The following is a 14,599-nucleotide window of genomic DNA, read 5'->3' on the forward strand; positions in this document are numbered from 1 at the left end:
TGTTTTAGATATCTTAGAGTAGATTTGGCAGCGGATGGAACCATGGAAGCGGAAGTGAGTCACAGGGTGGGGGAGGGGGCAAAGGTTCTGGGAGCGTTGAATAATGTTTGGAAGGTGAGAATGTTATCTCGGAAAGCGAAAATGGGTATGTTTGAAGAAATAGTGGTTCCAACAATGTTATATGGTTGTGGGGCATGGGTAATAGATAGGGTTGTGCGTAGGAGGGTGGATGTGTTGGAAATGAGATGTGTGAGGACAATATGTGGTGTGAGGTGGCTTGATCGAGTAAGTAACGAAAGGGTAAGAGAGATGTATGGTAATGAAAAGGGTGTGGTTGAGAGAGCAGAAGAGAGTGTTTTGAAATGGTTTGGGCACATGGAGAGAATGAGTGAGGAAAGATTGACAAAGAGGATACATATGGCAGAGGTGGAGGGAACGAGGAGAAGTGGGAGACCAAATTGGAGGTGGAATGATGGAATGAAAAAGATTTTGAGTGATCAGGGCCTGAACATGGATGAGGGTGAAAGGCCTGCAAGGAATATAGTGAATTGGAACAATGTGGTATACCAGGGTCGACGTACTGTCACTGGATTGAACCAGGGCATGTGAAGCATCTGGGGAAAACCATGGAAAGTTTTGTGGGGCCTGGATGAGGAAAGGGAGCTGTGGTTTTGGTGCATTATACATGACAGCTAGAGACTGAGGGTGAAGTATGTGGCCTTTGTTGTCTTTTCCTAGCGCTTCCTCCCGCAGATGCGGGGGGAGGGTGTTTTCATTTTCATGTGTGGTGGGGCGGCGAAGGGAATGATTAAGGGCAGACAGTATGAATTATGTACATGTGTATATATTGGAAAGGATCACAATTTTGCGCGTGATCAAGATATTCCTATTAGTCCAAGGTGAAAATGAAACACGATAAGTTTCCAAGTGCACTTTTGTGTAATAATCACATCATCAGGGGAGACACAAAAGAGTAATATAACAATCAGTTAATATATAATGAAGAAATGTAGCTAGGACGCCATTTGGTAAACATGATTACCAAATGGCATCCTAGCTATGTCGTTTTGTTGTATATTCCCTGATGATGTGATTATTACATGAAAGTGCACTTGGGAACTTATCGTGTTTCATTTTCCCCATGGACTCATAGGAATATATATGTATATATATGTGGATGGAGTGGAAAAGATTTTTGAGTGATTGGGGCCTGAAAATACAGGGTGAAATGCTTGCAAGGATTTGAGTGAATTGGAATGATGAGGTATACCAGGGTCGACATGCTGTTAATGGATTGAACCAGGGCATGTGAAGCATCTGGGGTAAACCATGGAGAGTTTTATGGGGCCTGGATGTGGAAAGGGTGCTGTGGTTTCGGTGCATTACACATGACAGCTTGAGACTGAATGTGAACGAATGTGGCCTTTGTTTTCGTTTCCTGGCGCTACCTCGCGTGCACAGGGGGGAAGGGGGTGTCATTTCATTTGTGGCAGCAGGAATGGATGAAGGCAGCATGTATGAATATGTACATCAGTATATATGTATATGTGGACTCAAAGGAATGTATATGTCTGTGTATGTATATGTATGTATATGATAAAATGAAACCACAGCTCCCTTTCCACATCCAGGCCTGACAAAACTTTCCATGGAATCCCAGACGATTCACAGGCCCTGGTTCAATCCATTGACAGCACGTCAAACCCGATATACCACATCGTTCCAGTTGACTGTATTCCTTGCATGCCTTTCACCCTCCTGTGTGTTCAGGCCCCAATCGCTCATAATATTTTTTGCTCCATCCTTCCACCTCCAGTTTGGTCTCCCACTTCTTGTTCCCTTCACCTCTGATACATATATCCTCTTTGTCATCTTTCCTCTCACTCATTCTCTCCATGTGACCAAACCATTTCAATACACCCTCTTCTGCTCTCTCAACCACACTCTTTTTTATTACCACACATCTCTCTTACCCTTTCATTACTTATTTGATCAAACCACTTCACACCTCATTTCCAACACATCCACCCTCCTCCTCACAACCATATAACATCTTTGGAACCACTATTCCTTCAAACATACCCATTTTTGCTTTCTGAGACAAAGTTCTTGCCTTCCACACATTCTTCAATGCTCTCAGAACCTTCGCCCCCTCCCCCACCCTGTGACTCACTTACGCTTCCATGGTTCCATCCGCTGCTAAATCCACTCCCAGATATCTAAAACACTTCATTTCCTCCAGTTTTTCTCACTCAAACTTACCTCCCAATTTACTTGTCCCTCAACCCTACTGAACCTAAAAACTATGCTTCTTTCACACACTTTACCAAACTCAGTCACCAACTTCTGCAGTTTGTCACCCAAATGAGTCACCAGCGCTGTATCATCAGAAAACAAAGACTCACTCACTTCCCAAGCCCTCTCATCCACAACAGACTGCATACTTGCCCCTCTCTCCAAAACTCTTGCATTCATCTCCCTAACAACCTCATCCATAAATAAATTAAACAACCACGGAGACATTATATACCCCTGCCGCAAACTGACATACTCTGGGAACCAATCACTTCCCTCTCTTCTTATTCGTACACATGCCTTACATCCTCGATAAAAACTTTTCCCTGTTTCTAGCAACTTACCTCCCACACCATATACTCAATACCTTCCACATAGCATCTCTATCTTACGCCTTCTCCAGATTCATAAATGTTACATACAAATCCATTTGTTTTTCTAAGTATTTCTCACAAACATTATTCAAAGGAAACACCTCATCCACACATCCTCTACCACTTCTGACACCACTCTGCTCTTCTCAATCTGATGCTCTGTACATGCCTTGGTCCTCTTAATCAATAACCTCCCATGTGATTTCCCAGGAATACTCAAACTTATACGTCTGTAGTTTGAACACTCACCTTTATCCCCTTTGCCTTTGTACAATGGCTTTATGTATGCATTCTGTCAATCCTCAGGCACTTCACCATGAGCCGTACATACATTGAATATCTTCACCAACCAGTTAACAACACAGTCACCCCCTTTTTCGATAGATTCCACAGCAATACCATCCAAACCCACTGCCTTGCCAGCTTTTATCCTCCACAAAGCTTTCACTTCCTTTTTGCTTGCCAAATCATTCTCCCTGACCCTCTCACTTCGCACTCTACCTCGAACACTCACTCCATCTCCCTCTCACTTCACCACTACTTGTTATTTCCTCCCCATTAGCCCCCTTCACTGATGTTCCCATTTGTTCTCTTGTATTATGCACCTTATTTACCTCCTTCCAACATCTTTTTATTCTCCCTAAAATTTAATGAGACTCACCCCAACTCTCATTTGCCCTCTTTTTCACCTCTTGCACCTTTCTCTTAACCTCTTTCCTCTTTCTTTTATACATCTTGTAGTCACTTGCTCTACCTCCCTGCAAAAATGTCATCCAAATGCCTCTCTCTTCTCTTTTACAAACAATCTTACTTCTTCATCCCACCACTCACCACCCTTTCTAATCTGCCCACCTCCCACTTTTCTAATGCCACAGGCATCTTTTGCGCAAGCCATCACTGCTTCCCTAAATACATGCCACTCCTCCCCAACTCCCCTTATTTCATTTGCTCTCGCCTTTTACCATTCTACACTCAGTCTCTCCGGGTACTTCCTCACATAAATCTCCTTTCCAAGCTCACTTACTATCACCACTATCTTCACCCCAACATTGTCTCTTCTTTTCTGAAAACCTCTACATATGATTACCTTTGCCTCCACAAGATAATGATCAGACATCCCTTCATTTGCACCTCTCAGCACATTAACATCCAAAAGTCTCTCTTTCACGCACCTATCAATGAAGACTTAATCCAATAACGCTTTCTGGTCATCTCTCCTACTTAAATGTGTATACTTATGTATGTCACTCTTTTTAAACCAGGTATTCCCAATCACCAGTCCTTTTTCAGCATACAAATCTACAAGCTCTTCACCATTTCCATTTACAATACTGAACACCCTATGTACACCAATTATACCCTCAACTGCCACATTACTCACCTTTGCATTCAAATCACCCATCACTATAACCCGGTCTCGTGCATGAAAGCTGCTAACACATTCATTCAGCTGCTCCCAAAACGCCTCCCTCATGATCTTTCTTCTCATGCCCAGGTGCATAAGCACCAATAATCACCCATCTCTCTCCATCCACTTTCAGTTTTACCCATATCAATCTTGAGTTTACTTTCTTACACAATATCACGTACTCCCACAGCTCTGCTTCAGGAATAGTGCTACTCTTCCTTTGCTCTTGTCCTCTCACCAACCCCTGACTTTATACTCCCAAGACATTCCCAAACCATTCTTTCTCCATTACCCTTGAACTTCATTTCACTCAAAGCCAAAACATCCAGGTTCATTTCCTCAAACATACTACCTATCTCTCCTTTTTCTCATCTTGGTTACATCATTACACATTTAGACACCCCAATCAGAGCCTTTGAGGAGGATGAGCACCACCCACATGAGTCCTCATTCTGTCTTCCCTTTTTGAAAGTTGAAGTACAAGGAGGGGAGGGTTTTCTAGCCCCCCTACTCCTGTCCCCTTTTGTCACTTTCTACGACACACGGGGAATGCGTAGGAAGTATTCTTTCTCCCCTATCCCTAGGTTATATATATATATATATATATATATATATATATATATATATATATATATATATATATATACTTAGAAAAGCAAATGGATTTGTATGTAGCATTTATGGATCTGGAGAAGGCATATGATAGAGTTGATAGAGATGCTCTGTGGAAGGTATTAAGAATATATGGTGTGGGAGGAAAGTTGTTAGAAGCAGTGAAAAGTTTTTATCGAGGATGTAAGGCATGTGTACGTGTAGGAAGAGAGGAAAGTGATTGGTTCTCAGTGAATGTAGGTTTGCGGCAGGGGTGTGTGATGTCTCCATGGTTGTTTACTTTGTTTATGGATGGGGTTGTTAGGGAGGTAAATGCAAGAGTTTTGGAAAGAGGAGCAAGTATGAAGTCTGTTGGGGATGAGAGAGCTTGGGAAGTGAGTCAGTTGTTGTTCGCTGATGATACAGCGCTGGTGGCTGATTCATGTGAGAAACTGCTGAAGCTGGTGACTGAGTTTGGTAAAGTGTGTGGAAGAAGAAAGTTAAGAGTAAATGTGAATAAGAGCAAGGTTATTAGGTACAGTAGGGTTGAGGGTCAAGTCAGTTAGGAGGTGAGTTTGAATGGAGAAAAACTGGAGGAAGTGAAGTGTTTTAGATATCTGGGAGTGGATCTGGCAGCGGATGGAACCATGGAAGCGGAAGTGGATCATAGGGTGGGGGAGGGGGCGAAAATTCTGGGGGCCTTGAAGAATGTGTGGAAGTCGAGAACATTATCTCGGAAAGCAAAAATGGGTATGTTTGAAGGAATAGTGGTTCCAACAATGTTGTATGGTTGCGAGGCGTGGGCTATGGATAGAGTTGTGCGCAGGAGGATGGATGTGCTGGAAATGAGATGTTTGAGGACAATGTGTGGTGTGAGGTGGTTTGATCGAGTGAGTAACGTAAGGGTAAGAGAGATGTGTGGAAATAAAAAGAGCGTGGTTGAGAGAGCAGAAGAGGGTGTTTTGAAGTGGTTTGGGCACATGGAGAGAATGAGTGAGGAAAGATTGACCAAGAGGATATATGTGTCGGAGGTGGAGGGAACGAGGAGAAGAGGGAGACCAAATTGGAGGTGGAAAGATGGAGTGAAAAAGATTTTGTGTGATCGGGGCCTGAACATGCGGGAGGGTGAGAGGAGGGCAAGGAATAGAGTGAATTGGAGCGATGTGGTATACCGGGGTTGACGTGCTGTCAGTGGATTGAATCAAGGCATGTGAAGCGTCTGGGGTAAACCATGGAAAGCTGTGTAGGTATGTATATTTGCGTGTGTGGACGTATGTATATACATGTGTAGGGGGGGTTGGGCCATTTCTTTCGTCTGTTTCCTTGCGCTACCTCGCAAACGCGGGAGACAGCGACAAAGTATAATAAAATAAAAAATAAATATATATATATATATATATATATATATAATATATATATATATATATATATATATATATATATATATATATATATATATATATATATATATATATGTCACTTTCTACGACACACGGGGAATGCGTAGGAAGTATTCTTTCCCCCCTATCCCCAGGGATAGTATATATATATATAGGGATATATAGGGATAGGGGAGAAAGAATACTTCCCACGTATTCCCTGGGTGTCGTAGAAGGCGACTAAAAGGGGAGGGAGCGGGTGGCTGGAAATCCTCCCCTCTCGGTTTTTTTTTTTTTTTTTTTAATTTTCCAAAAGAAGGAACAGAGAAGGCCAGGTGAGGATTTTCCCTCTAAGGCCCAGTCCTCTGTTCTTAACGCTACCTCGCAAATGCGGGAAATGGCGAATCGTATGAAAAAATATATATATATATATATATATATATATATATATATATATATATATATATATATATATATATAACCTAGGGATAGGTTATATTCCCTGCGTGTCGTAGAAGGCGACTAAAAGGGAAGGGAGCAGGGGGCTGGAAATCCTCCCCTCTCTTTTTTTTCTTTTTTTTTTTTCCAAAGGAAGGAACAGAGAAGGGGGCTGGATGAGGATGTTTCCTCAGAGGCCCAGTCCTCTGTTCTTAATGCTACCTCGCTGACGCGGGAAATGGCGAATAGTATGAAAGAAAGAAAAAAAGATATATATATATATATGTATACATACATATATATATATATTTTTTTTTTTTTTGCCGCTGTCTCCCGCATTTGCGAGGTAGTGCAAGGAAACAGATGAAAGAAATGGCCCAACCCACCCCCATTCACATGTATATACGAAAGAAATGGCCCAACCCACCCCCATTCACATGTATATACACGGCTTTCCATGGTTTACCCCAGACGCTTCACATGCCCTGATTCAATCCACTGACAGCACGTCAACCCCGGTATACCACATCGATCCAATTCACTCTATTCCTTGCCCTCCTTTCACCCTCCTGCATGTTCAGGCCCCGATCACACAAAATCTTTTTCACTCCATCTTTCCACCTCCAATTTGGTCTCCCACTTCTCCTCGTTCCCTCCACCTCCGACACATATATCCTCTTGGTCAATCTTTCCTCACTCATTCTCTCCATGTGCCCAAACCACTTCAAAACACCCTCTTCTGCTCTCTCAACCACGCTCTTTTTATTTCCACACATCTCTCTTACCCTTACGTTACTTACTCGATCAAACCACCTCACACCACACATTGTCCTCAAACATCTCATTTCCAGCACATCCATCCTCCTGCGCACAACTCTATCCATAGTCCACGCCTCGCAACCATACAACATTGTTGGAACCACTATTCCTTCAAACATACCCATTTTAGCTTTCCGAGATAATGCTCTCGACTTCCACACATTCTTCAAGGCTCCCAGGATTTTCGCCCCCTCCCCCACCCTATGATCCACTTCCGCTTCCATGGTTCCATCCGCTGCCAGATCCACTCCCAGATATCTAAAACACTTTACTTCCTGCAGTTTTTCTCCATTCAAACTTACCTCCCAATTGACTTGACCCTCACCCCTACTGTACCTAATTACCTTGCTCTTATTCACATTTACTCTTAACTTTCTTCTTTCACACACTTTACCAAACTCAGTCACCAGCTTCTGCAGTTTCTCACATGAATCAGCCAGCAGCGCTGTATCATCAGCAAACAACAACTGACTCACTTCCCAAGCTCTCTCATCCCCAACAGACTTCATTTATATATATATATATATATATATATATATATATATATATATATATATATATATATATATAATATTTTTTTTTTTTTTTTTATACTTTGTCGCTGTCTCCCGCGTTTGCGAGGTAGCGCAAGGAAACAGACGAAAGAAATGGCCCAACCCCCCCCCCATACACATGTACATACGTCAACACACGCAAATATACATACCTACACAGCTTTCCATGGTTTACCCCAGACGCTTCACATGCCTTGATTCAATCCACTGACAGCACGTCAACCCCGGTATACCACATCGCTCCAATTCACTCTATTCTTTGCCCTCCTTTCACCCTCCTGCATGTCCAGGCCCCGATCACACAAAATCTTTTTCGCTCCATCTTTCCACCTCCAATTTGGTCTCCCTCTTCTCCTCGTTCCCTCCACCTCCGACACATATATCCTCTTGGTCAATATTTCCTCACTCATTCTCTCCATGTGACCAAACCATTTCAAAACACCCTCTTCTGCTCTCTCAACCACGCTCTTTTTATTTCCACACATCTCTCTTACCCTTACGTTACTTACTCGATCAAACCACCTCACATCACACATTGTCCTCAAACATCTCATTTCCAGCACATCCATCCTCCTGCGCACAACTCTATCCATAGTCCACGCCTCGCAACCATACAACATTGTTGGAACCACTATTCCTTCAAACATACCCATTTTTGCTTTCCGAGATAATGTTCTCGACTTCCACACATTCTTCAAGGCTCCCAGAATTTTTGCCCCCTCCCCCACCCTATGATCCACTTCCGCTTCCATGGTTCCATCCGCTGCCAGATCCACTCCCAGATATCTAAAACACTTCACTTCCTCCAGTTTTTCTCCATTCAAACTCACCTCCCAATTGACTTGACCCTCAACCCTACTGTACCTAATAACCTTGCTCTTATTCACATTTACTCTTAACTTTCTTCTTTCACACACTTTACCAAACTCAGTCACCAGCTTCAGCAGTTTCTCACATGAATCAGCCACCAGCGCTGTATCATCAGCGAACAACAACTGACTCACTTCCCAAGCTCTCTCATCCCCAACAGACTTCATACTTGCCCCTCTTTCCAAAACTCTTGCATTCACCTCCCTAACAACCCCATCCATAAACAAATTAAACAACCATGCAGACATCACACACCCCTGCCGCAAACCTACATTCACTGAGAACCAATCACTTTCCTCTCTTCCTACACGTACACATGCCTTACATCCTCGATAAAAACTTTTCACTGCTTCTAACAACTTGCCTCCCACACCATATATTCTTAATACCTTCCACAGAGCATCTCTATCAACTCTATCATATGCCTTCTCCAGATCCATAAATGCTACATACAAATCCATTTGCTTTTCTAAGTATTTCTCACATACATTCTTCAAAGCAAACACCTGATCCACACATCCTCTACCACTTCTGAAACCACACTGCTCTTCCCCAATCTGATGCTCTGTATATGCCTTCACCCTCTCAGTCAATACCCTCCCATATAATTTACCAGGAATACTCAACAAACTTATACCTCTGTAATTTGAGCACTCACTCTTATCCCCTTTGCCTTTGTACAATGGCACTATGCACGCATTCCGCCAATCCTCAGGCACCTCACCATGAGTCATACATACATTAAATAACCTTACCAACCAGTCAACAATACAGTCACCCCCTTTTTTAATAAATTCCACTGCAATACCATCCAAACCTGCTGCCTTGCCGGCTTTCATCTTCCGCAAAGCTTTTACTACCTCTTCTCTGTTTACCAACTCATTTTCCCTAACCCTCGCACTTTGCACACCACCTCGACCAAAACACCCTATATCTGCCACTCTATCATCAAACACGTTCAACAAACCTTCAAAATACTCACTCCATCTCTTTCTCACATCACCACTACTTGTTATCACCTCCCCATTTGCGCCCTTCACTGAAGTTCCCATTTGCTCCCTTGTCTTTCGCACTTTATTTACCTCCTTCCAGAACATCTTTTTATTCTCCCTAAAATTTAATGATACTCTCTCACCCCAACTCTCATTTGCCCTTTTTTTCACCTCTTGCACCTTTCTCTTGACCTCCTGTCTCTTTCTTTTATACGTCTCCCACTCAATTTCATTTTTTCCCTGCAGAAATCGTCCAAATGCCTCTCTCTTCTCTTTCACTAATACTCTTACTTCTTCATCCCACCACTCACTACCCTTTCTAATCAACCCATCTCCCACTCTTCTCATGCCACAAGCATCTTTTGCGCAATCCATCACTGATTCCCTAAATACATCCCATTCCTCCCCCACTCCCCTTACTTCCATTGTTCTCACCTTTTTCCATTCTGTACTCAGTCTCTCCTGGTACTTCCTCACACAAGTCTCCTTCCCAAGCTCACTTACTCTCACCACCCTCTTCACCCCAACATTCACTCTTCTTTTCTGAAAACCCATACAAATCTTCACCTTAGCCTCCACAAGATAATGATCAGACATCCCTCCAGTTGCACCTCTCAGCACATTAACATCCAAAAGTCTCTCTTTCGTGCGCCTGTCAATTAACACGTAATCCAATAACGCTCTCTGGCCATCTCTCCTACTTACATAAGTATACTTATGTATATCTCGCTTTTTAAACCAGGTATTCCCAATCATCAGTCCTTTTTCAGCACATAAATCTGCAAGCTCTTCACCATTTCCATTTACAACACTGAACACCCCATGTATACCAATTATTCCCTCAACTGCCACATTACTCACCTTTGCATTCAAATCACAAATCACCCAACACTATAACCCGGTCTCGTGCATCAAAACCACTAACACACTCATTCAGCTGCTCCCAAAACACTTGCCTCTCATGATCTTTCTTCTCATGCCCAGGTGCATATGCACCAATAATCACCCATCTCTCACCATCAACTTTCAGTTTTACCCATATTAATTGAGAATTTACTTTCTTACATTCTATCACATACTTCCACAGCTCCTGTTTCAGGAGTACTGCTACTCCTTCCCTTGCTCTTGTCCTCTCACTAACCCCTGACTTTACTCCCAAGACATTCCCAAACCACTCTTCCCCTTTACCCTTGAGCTTCGTTTCACTCAGAGCCAAAACATCCAGGTTCCTTTCCTCAAACATACTATCTATCTCTCCTTTTTTCACATCTTTTTTTTTTTAAACTATTCGCCATTTCCTGCATTAGCGAGGTAGCGCTAAGAACAGAGGACTGGGCCTTTTTTGGAATATCCTCACCTGGCCCCCTCTGTTCCTTCTTTTGGAAAAATTAAAAAAAAACGAGAGCGGAGATTTCCAGCCCCCCGCTCCCTCCCCTTTTAGTCGCCTTCTACGACACGCAGGGAATACGTGGGAAGTATTCTTAATCCCCTATCCCCAGGGATAATATATATATATATATATATATATATATATATATATTATATAATATATATATATATATATATATATATATATATATATATATATATATATATATATATATATATATATATATATATATATGTATATATATATATGTATATATATATATGTATATATATATATGTATATATATATATGTATATATATATATGTATATATATATGTATATATATATGTATATATATATATATATATATATATATATATATATATATATATATATATATATATATATATATATATATATATATATATATGTATATATATATATGTATATATATATATATATATATATATATATATATATATATATATATATGTATATATGTATATATATATATATATATATATATATATATTTTTTTTTTTTTTTTTATACTTTGTCGCTGTCTCCCGCGTTTGCGAGGTAGCGCAAGGAAACAGACGAAAGAAATGCCCCCCCCCCCCATACACATGTACATACACACGTCCACACACGCAAATATACATACCTACACAGCTTTCCATGGTTTACCCCAGACGCTTCACATGCCTTGATTCAATCCACTGACAGCACGTCAACCCCTGTATACCACATCGCTCCTATTCACTCTATTCCTTGCCCTCCTTACACCCTCCTGCATGTTCAGGCCCCGATCACACAAAATCTTTTTCACTCCATCTTTCCACCTCCAATTTGGTCTCCCTCTTCTCCTCGTTCCCTCCACCTCCGACACATATATCCTCTTGGTCAATCTTTCCTCACTCATTCTCTCCATGTGCCCAAACCATTTCAAAACACCCTCTTCTGCTCTCTCAACCACGCTCTTTTTATTTCCACACATCTCTCTTACCCTTACGTTACTTACTCGATCAAACCACCTCACACCACACATTGTCCTCAAACATCTCATTTCCAGCACATCCATCCTCCTGCGCACAACTCTATCCATAGCCCACGCCTCGCAACCATACAACATTGTTGGAACCACTATTCCTTCAAACATACCCATTTTTGCTTTCCGAGATAATGTTCTCGACTTCCACACACATATATATATATATATATATATATATATGTATATATATATATATATATATATATATATATATATATATATATATATATATATATATATATATATATCTTTTCTTTTAAACTATTCGCCATTTCCCGCGTTAGCAAGGTAGCGTTAAGAACAGAGGACTAGGCCTTTGTGGGATATCTTCACCTGGCCCCCCCTCTGTTCCTCCTTTTGGAAAATTAAAAAAAAAACGAGAGGGGAGGATTTCCAGCCCCCCGCTCCCTCCCCTTTTAGTCGCCTTCTACGACACGCAGGGAATACGTAGGAAGTATTCTTAATACCCTATCCCCAGGGATAAATATATATATATATATATATATATATATATATATATATATATATATATATATATATATGTAATATAAATAGTATCAGGGACTGTAGCAATACTGTGTTCAGATGAACAGAGGATGTGTAGATTTTTCTGCCATACTTACAATCAAGAATGTTTTATGTCACTTTTTAACATCAAACAAATATAGAATTGAATTTTATTATCAAAATCAAATTATAGTGTGTACGGTTAAAAAAAAAAAATTGATGAACACCTTTTGTCTAATGTAAATATACATAAAGAATTAAGTCAATTATCAATGCATATTTCTTAAAAGAGTTCTTGATTTATGGGCAGTTTAAAAATCTTCCATCCAATGTTGATGTGACAATGACTTACAGGCTGCTGGTCTTCGTCAGCAGTTAGAACGACTGCCAAGGCGTGGAGGAGCCAGCAGTAGTGGAGGAGTAAGCAGCGGAGGAAGTGGCAGCGGAGGAAACAGCGGCGGTGGTAGCAGTGGCGGTGGGGGTGGCGGTGGTGGTGGTGGTGGTGGAAGCCATAGTGGTGTAATGGTAAATATTGGGTCAAGCAGCACGGCGAATGTTGTAACAACTCATCACCAGCCTCCACCACTTCTAGTTCATGCAGGGTCACATTCGCAACCTCAGTCACAGTACCTTTTAGCAAGGTGAGTCGACATATGTTTTCCTTAGAAGCACTGAATTTTATCATGTTTAATTCATTGGTTAAGATATTCATGTCATGAGAATATAAGTATATATTTAATTTCTAATTCCCTTAGGACCCTTTAGTTGTAAGGGTACTGGATTTACTCCAGTATACCCTTTCCAGGAGCTCCTTCAGCTCCAAGGCTGAACTACTTCCAGTTGCAGGGAAATGATGGACTCCTTTGGACGAGACTGTACTCCCAGTGTTACAGCCTCACCAAAGGTAACTTTTCATTTGCAGTGTAACAATATGCAGGCAGAGTGCAAAATGTATATATATTTTATTTATTTATTTTGCTTTGTCGCAGTCTCCCGCATTTGCGAGGTAGCGCAAGGAAACAGACGAAAGAAATGGCCCAACCCACCCCCATACACGTGTATATACACACACGTCCATACACGCAAATATACATACCTATACATCTCAATGTACACATATATATACACACACAGACACATACATATATACCCATGCACACAATTCACACTCTGCCTTTATTCATCCCCATTGCCACCTCGCCACACATGGAATACCATCCCCCTCCCCCCTCAAGTGTGCGAGGTAGCGCTAGGAAAAGACAACAAAGGCCACATTCGTTCACACTCAGTCTCTAGCTGTCATGCAATAATGCCCGAAACCACAGCTCCCTTTCCACATCCAGGCCCCACACAACTTTCCATGGTTTACCCCAGACGCTTCACATGCCCTGATTCAATCCATTGACAGCATGTCAACCACGGTATACCACATCGATCCAATTCACTCTATTCCTTGCCCGCCTTTCACCCTCCTGCATGTTCAGGCCCCGATCACTCAAAATCGTTTTCACTCCATCTTTCCACCTCCAACTTGGTCTCCCACTTCTCCTCGTTCCCTCCACCTCCGACACATATATCCTCTTGGTCAATCTTTCCTCACTCATTCTCTCCATGTGCCCAAACCATTTCAAAACACCCTCTTCTGCTCTCTCAACCATGCTCTTTTTATTTCCACACATCTCTCTTACCCTTACATTACTTACTTGATCAAACCACCTCACACCACACATTGTCCTCAAACATCTCATTTCCAGCAAATCCACCCTCCTGCGCAGAACTCTATCCATAGCCCATGCCTCGCAACCATACGACATTGTTGGAACCACTATTCCTTCAAACATAGCCATTTTTGCTTTCCGAGATAATGTTCTCGACTTCCACACATTCTTCAAGGCTCCCAGGATTTTTGCCCCCTCCCCCACCCTATGATTCACTTCCACTTCCATGGTTC

The 14,599-nt window shown here is 41.7% G+C and overlaps 1 protein-coding gene across 2 annotated transcripts in view; it reads left to right on the top strand.

The window, feature by feature from the left end:
* Kcmf1 (Potassium channel modulatory factor 1) overlaps positions 1 to 14,599 on the top strand; it is a 205,560-nt gene that overhangs the window by 146,952 nt on the left and 44,009 nt on the right. For both annotated transcript variants that reach the window (XM_071665279.1, XM_071665278.1), the window contains one exon: positions 13,003 to 13,289. In XM_071665279.1, the coding sequence (XP_071521380.1) occupies positions 13,003 to 13,289 (287 nt within the window). The remainder of the gene's footprint in view (positions 1 to 13,002; positions 13,290 to 14,599) is intronic.

This window comes from Panulirus ornatus, chromosome 1 (genome assembly GCF_036320965.1).
Source record: "Panulirus ornatus isolate Po-2019 chromosome 1, ASM3632096v1, whole genome shotgun sequence".
Lineage (NCBI taxonomy): Eukaryota > Metazoa > Arthropoda > Malacostraca > Decapoda > Palinuridae > Panulirus > Panulirus ornatus.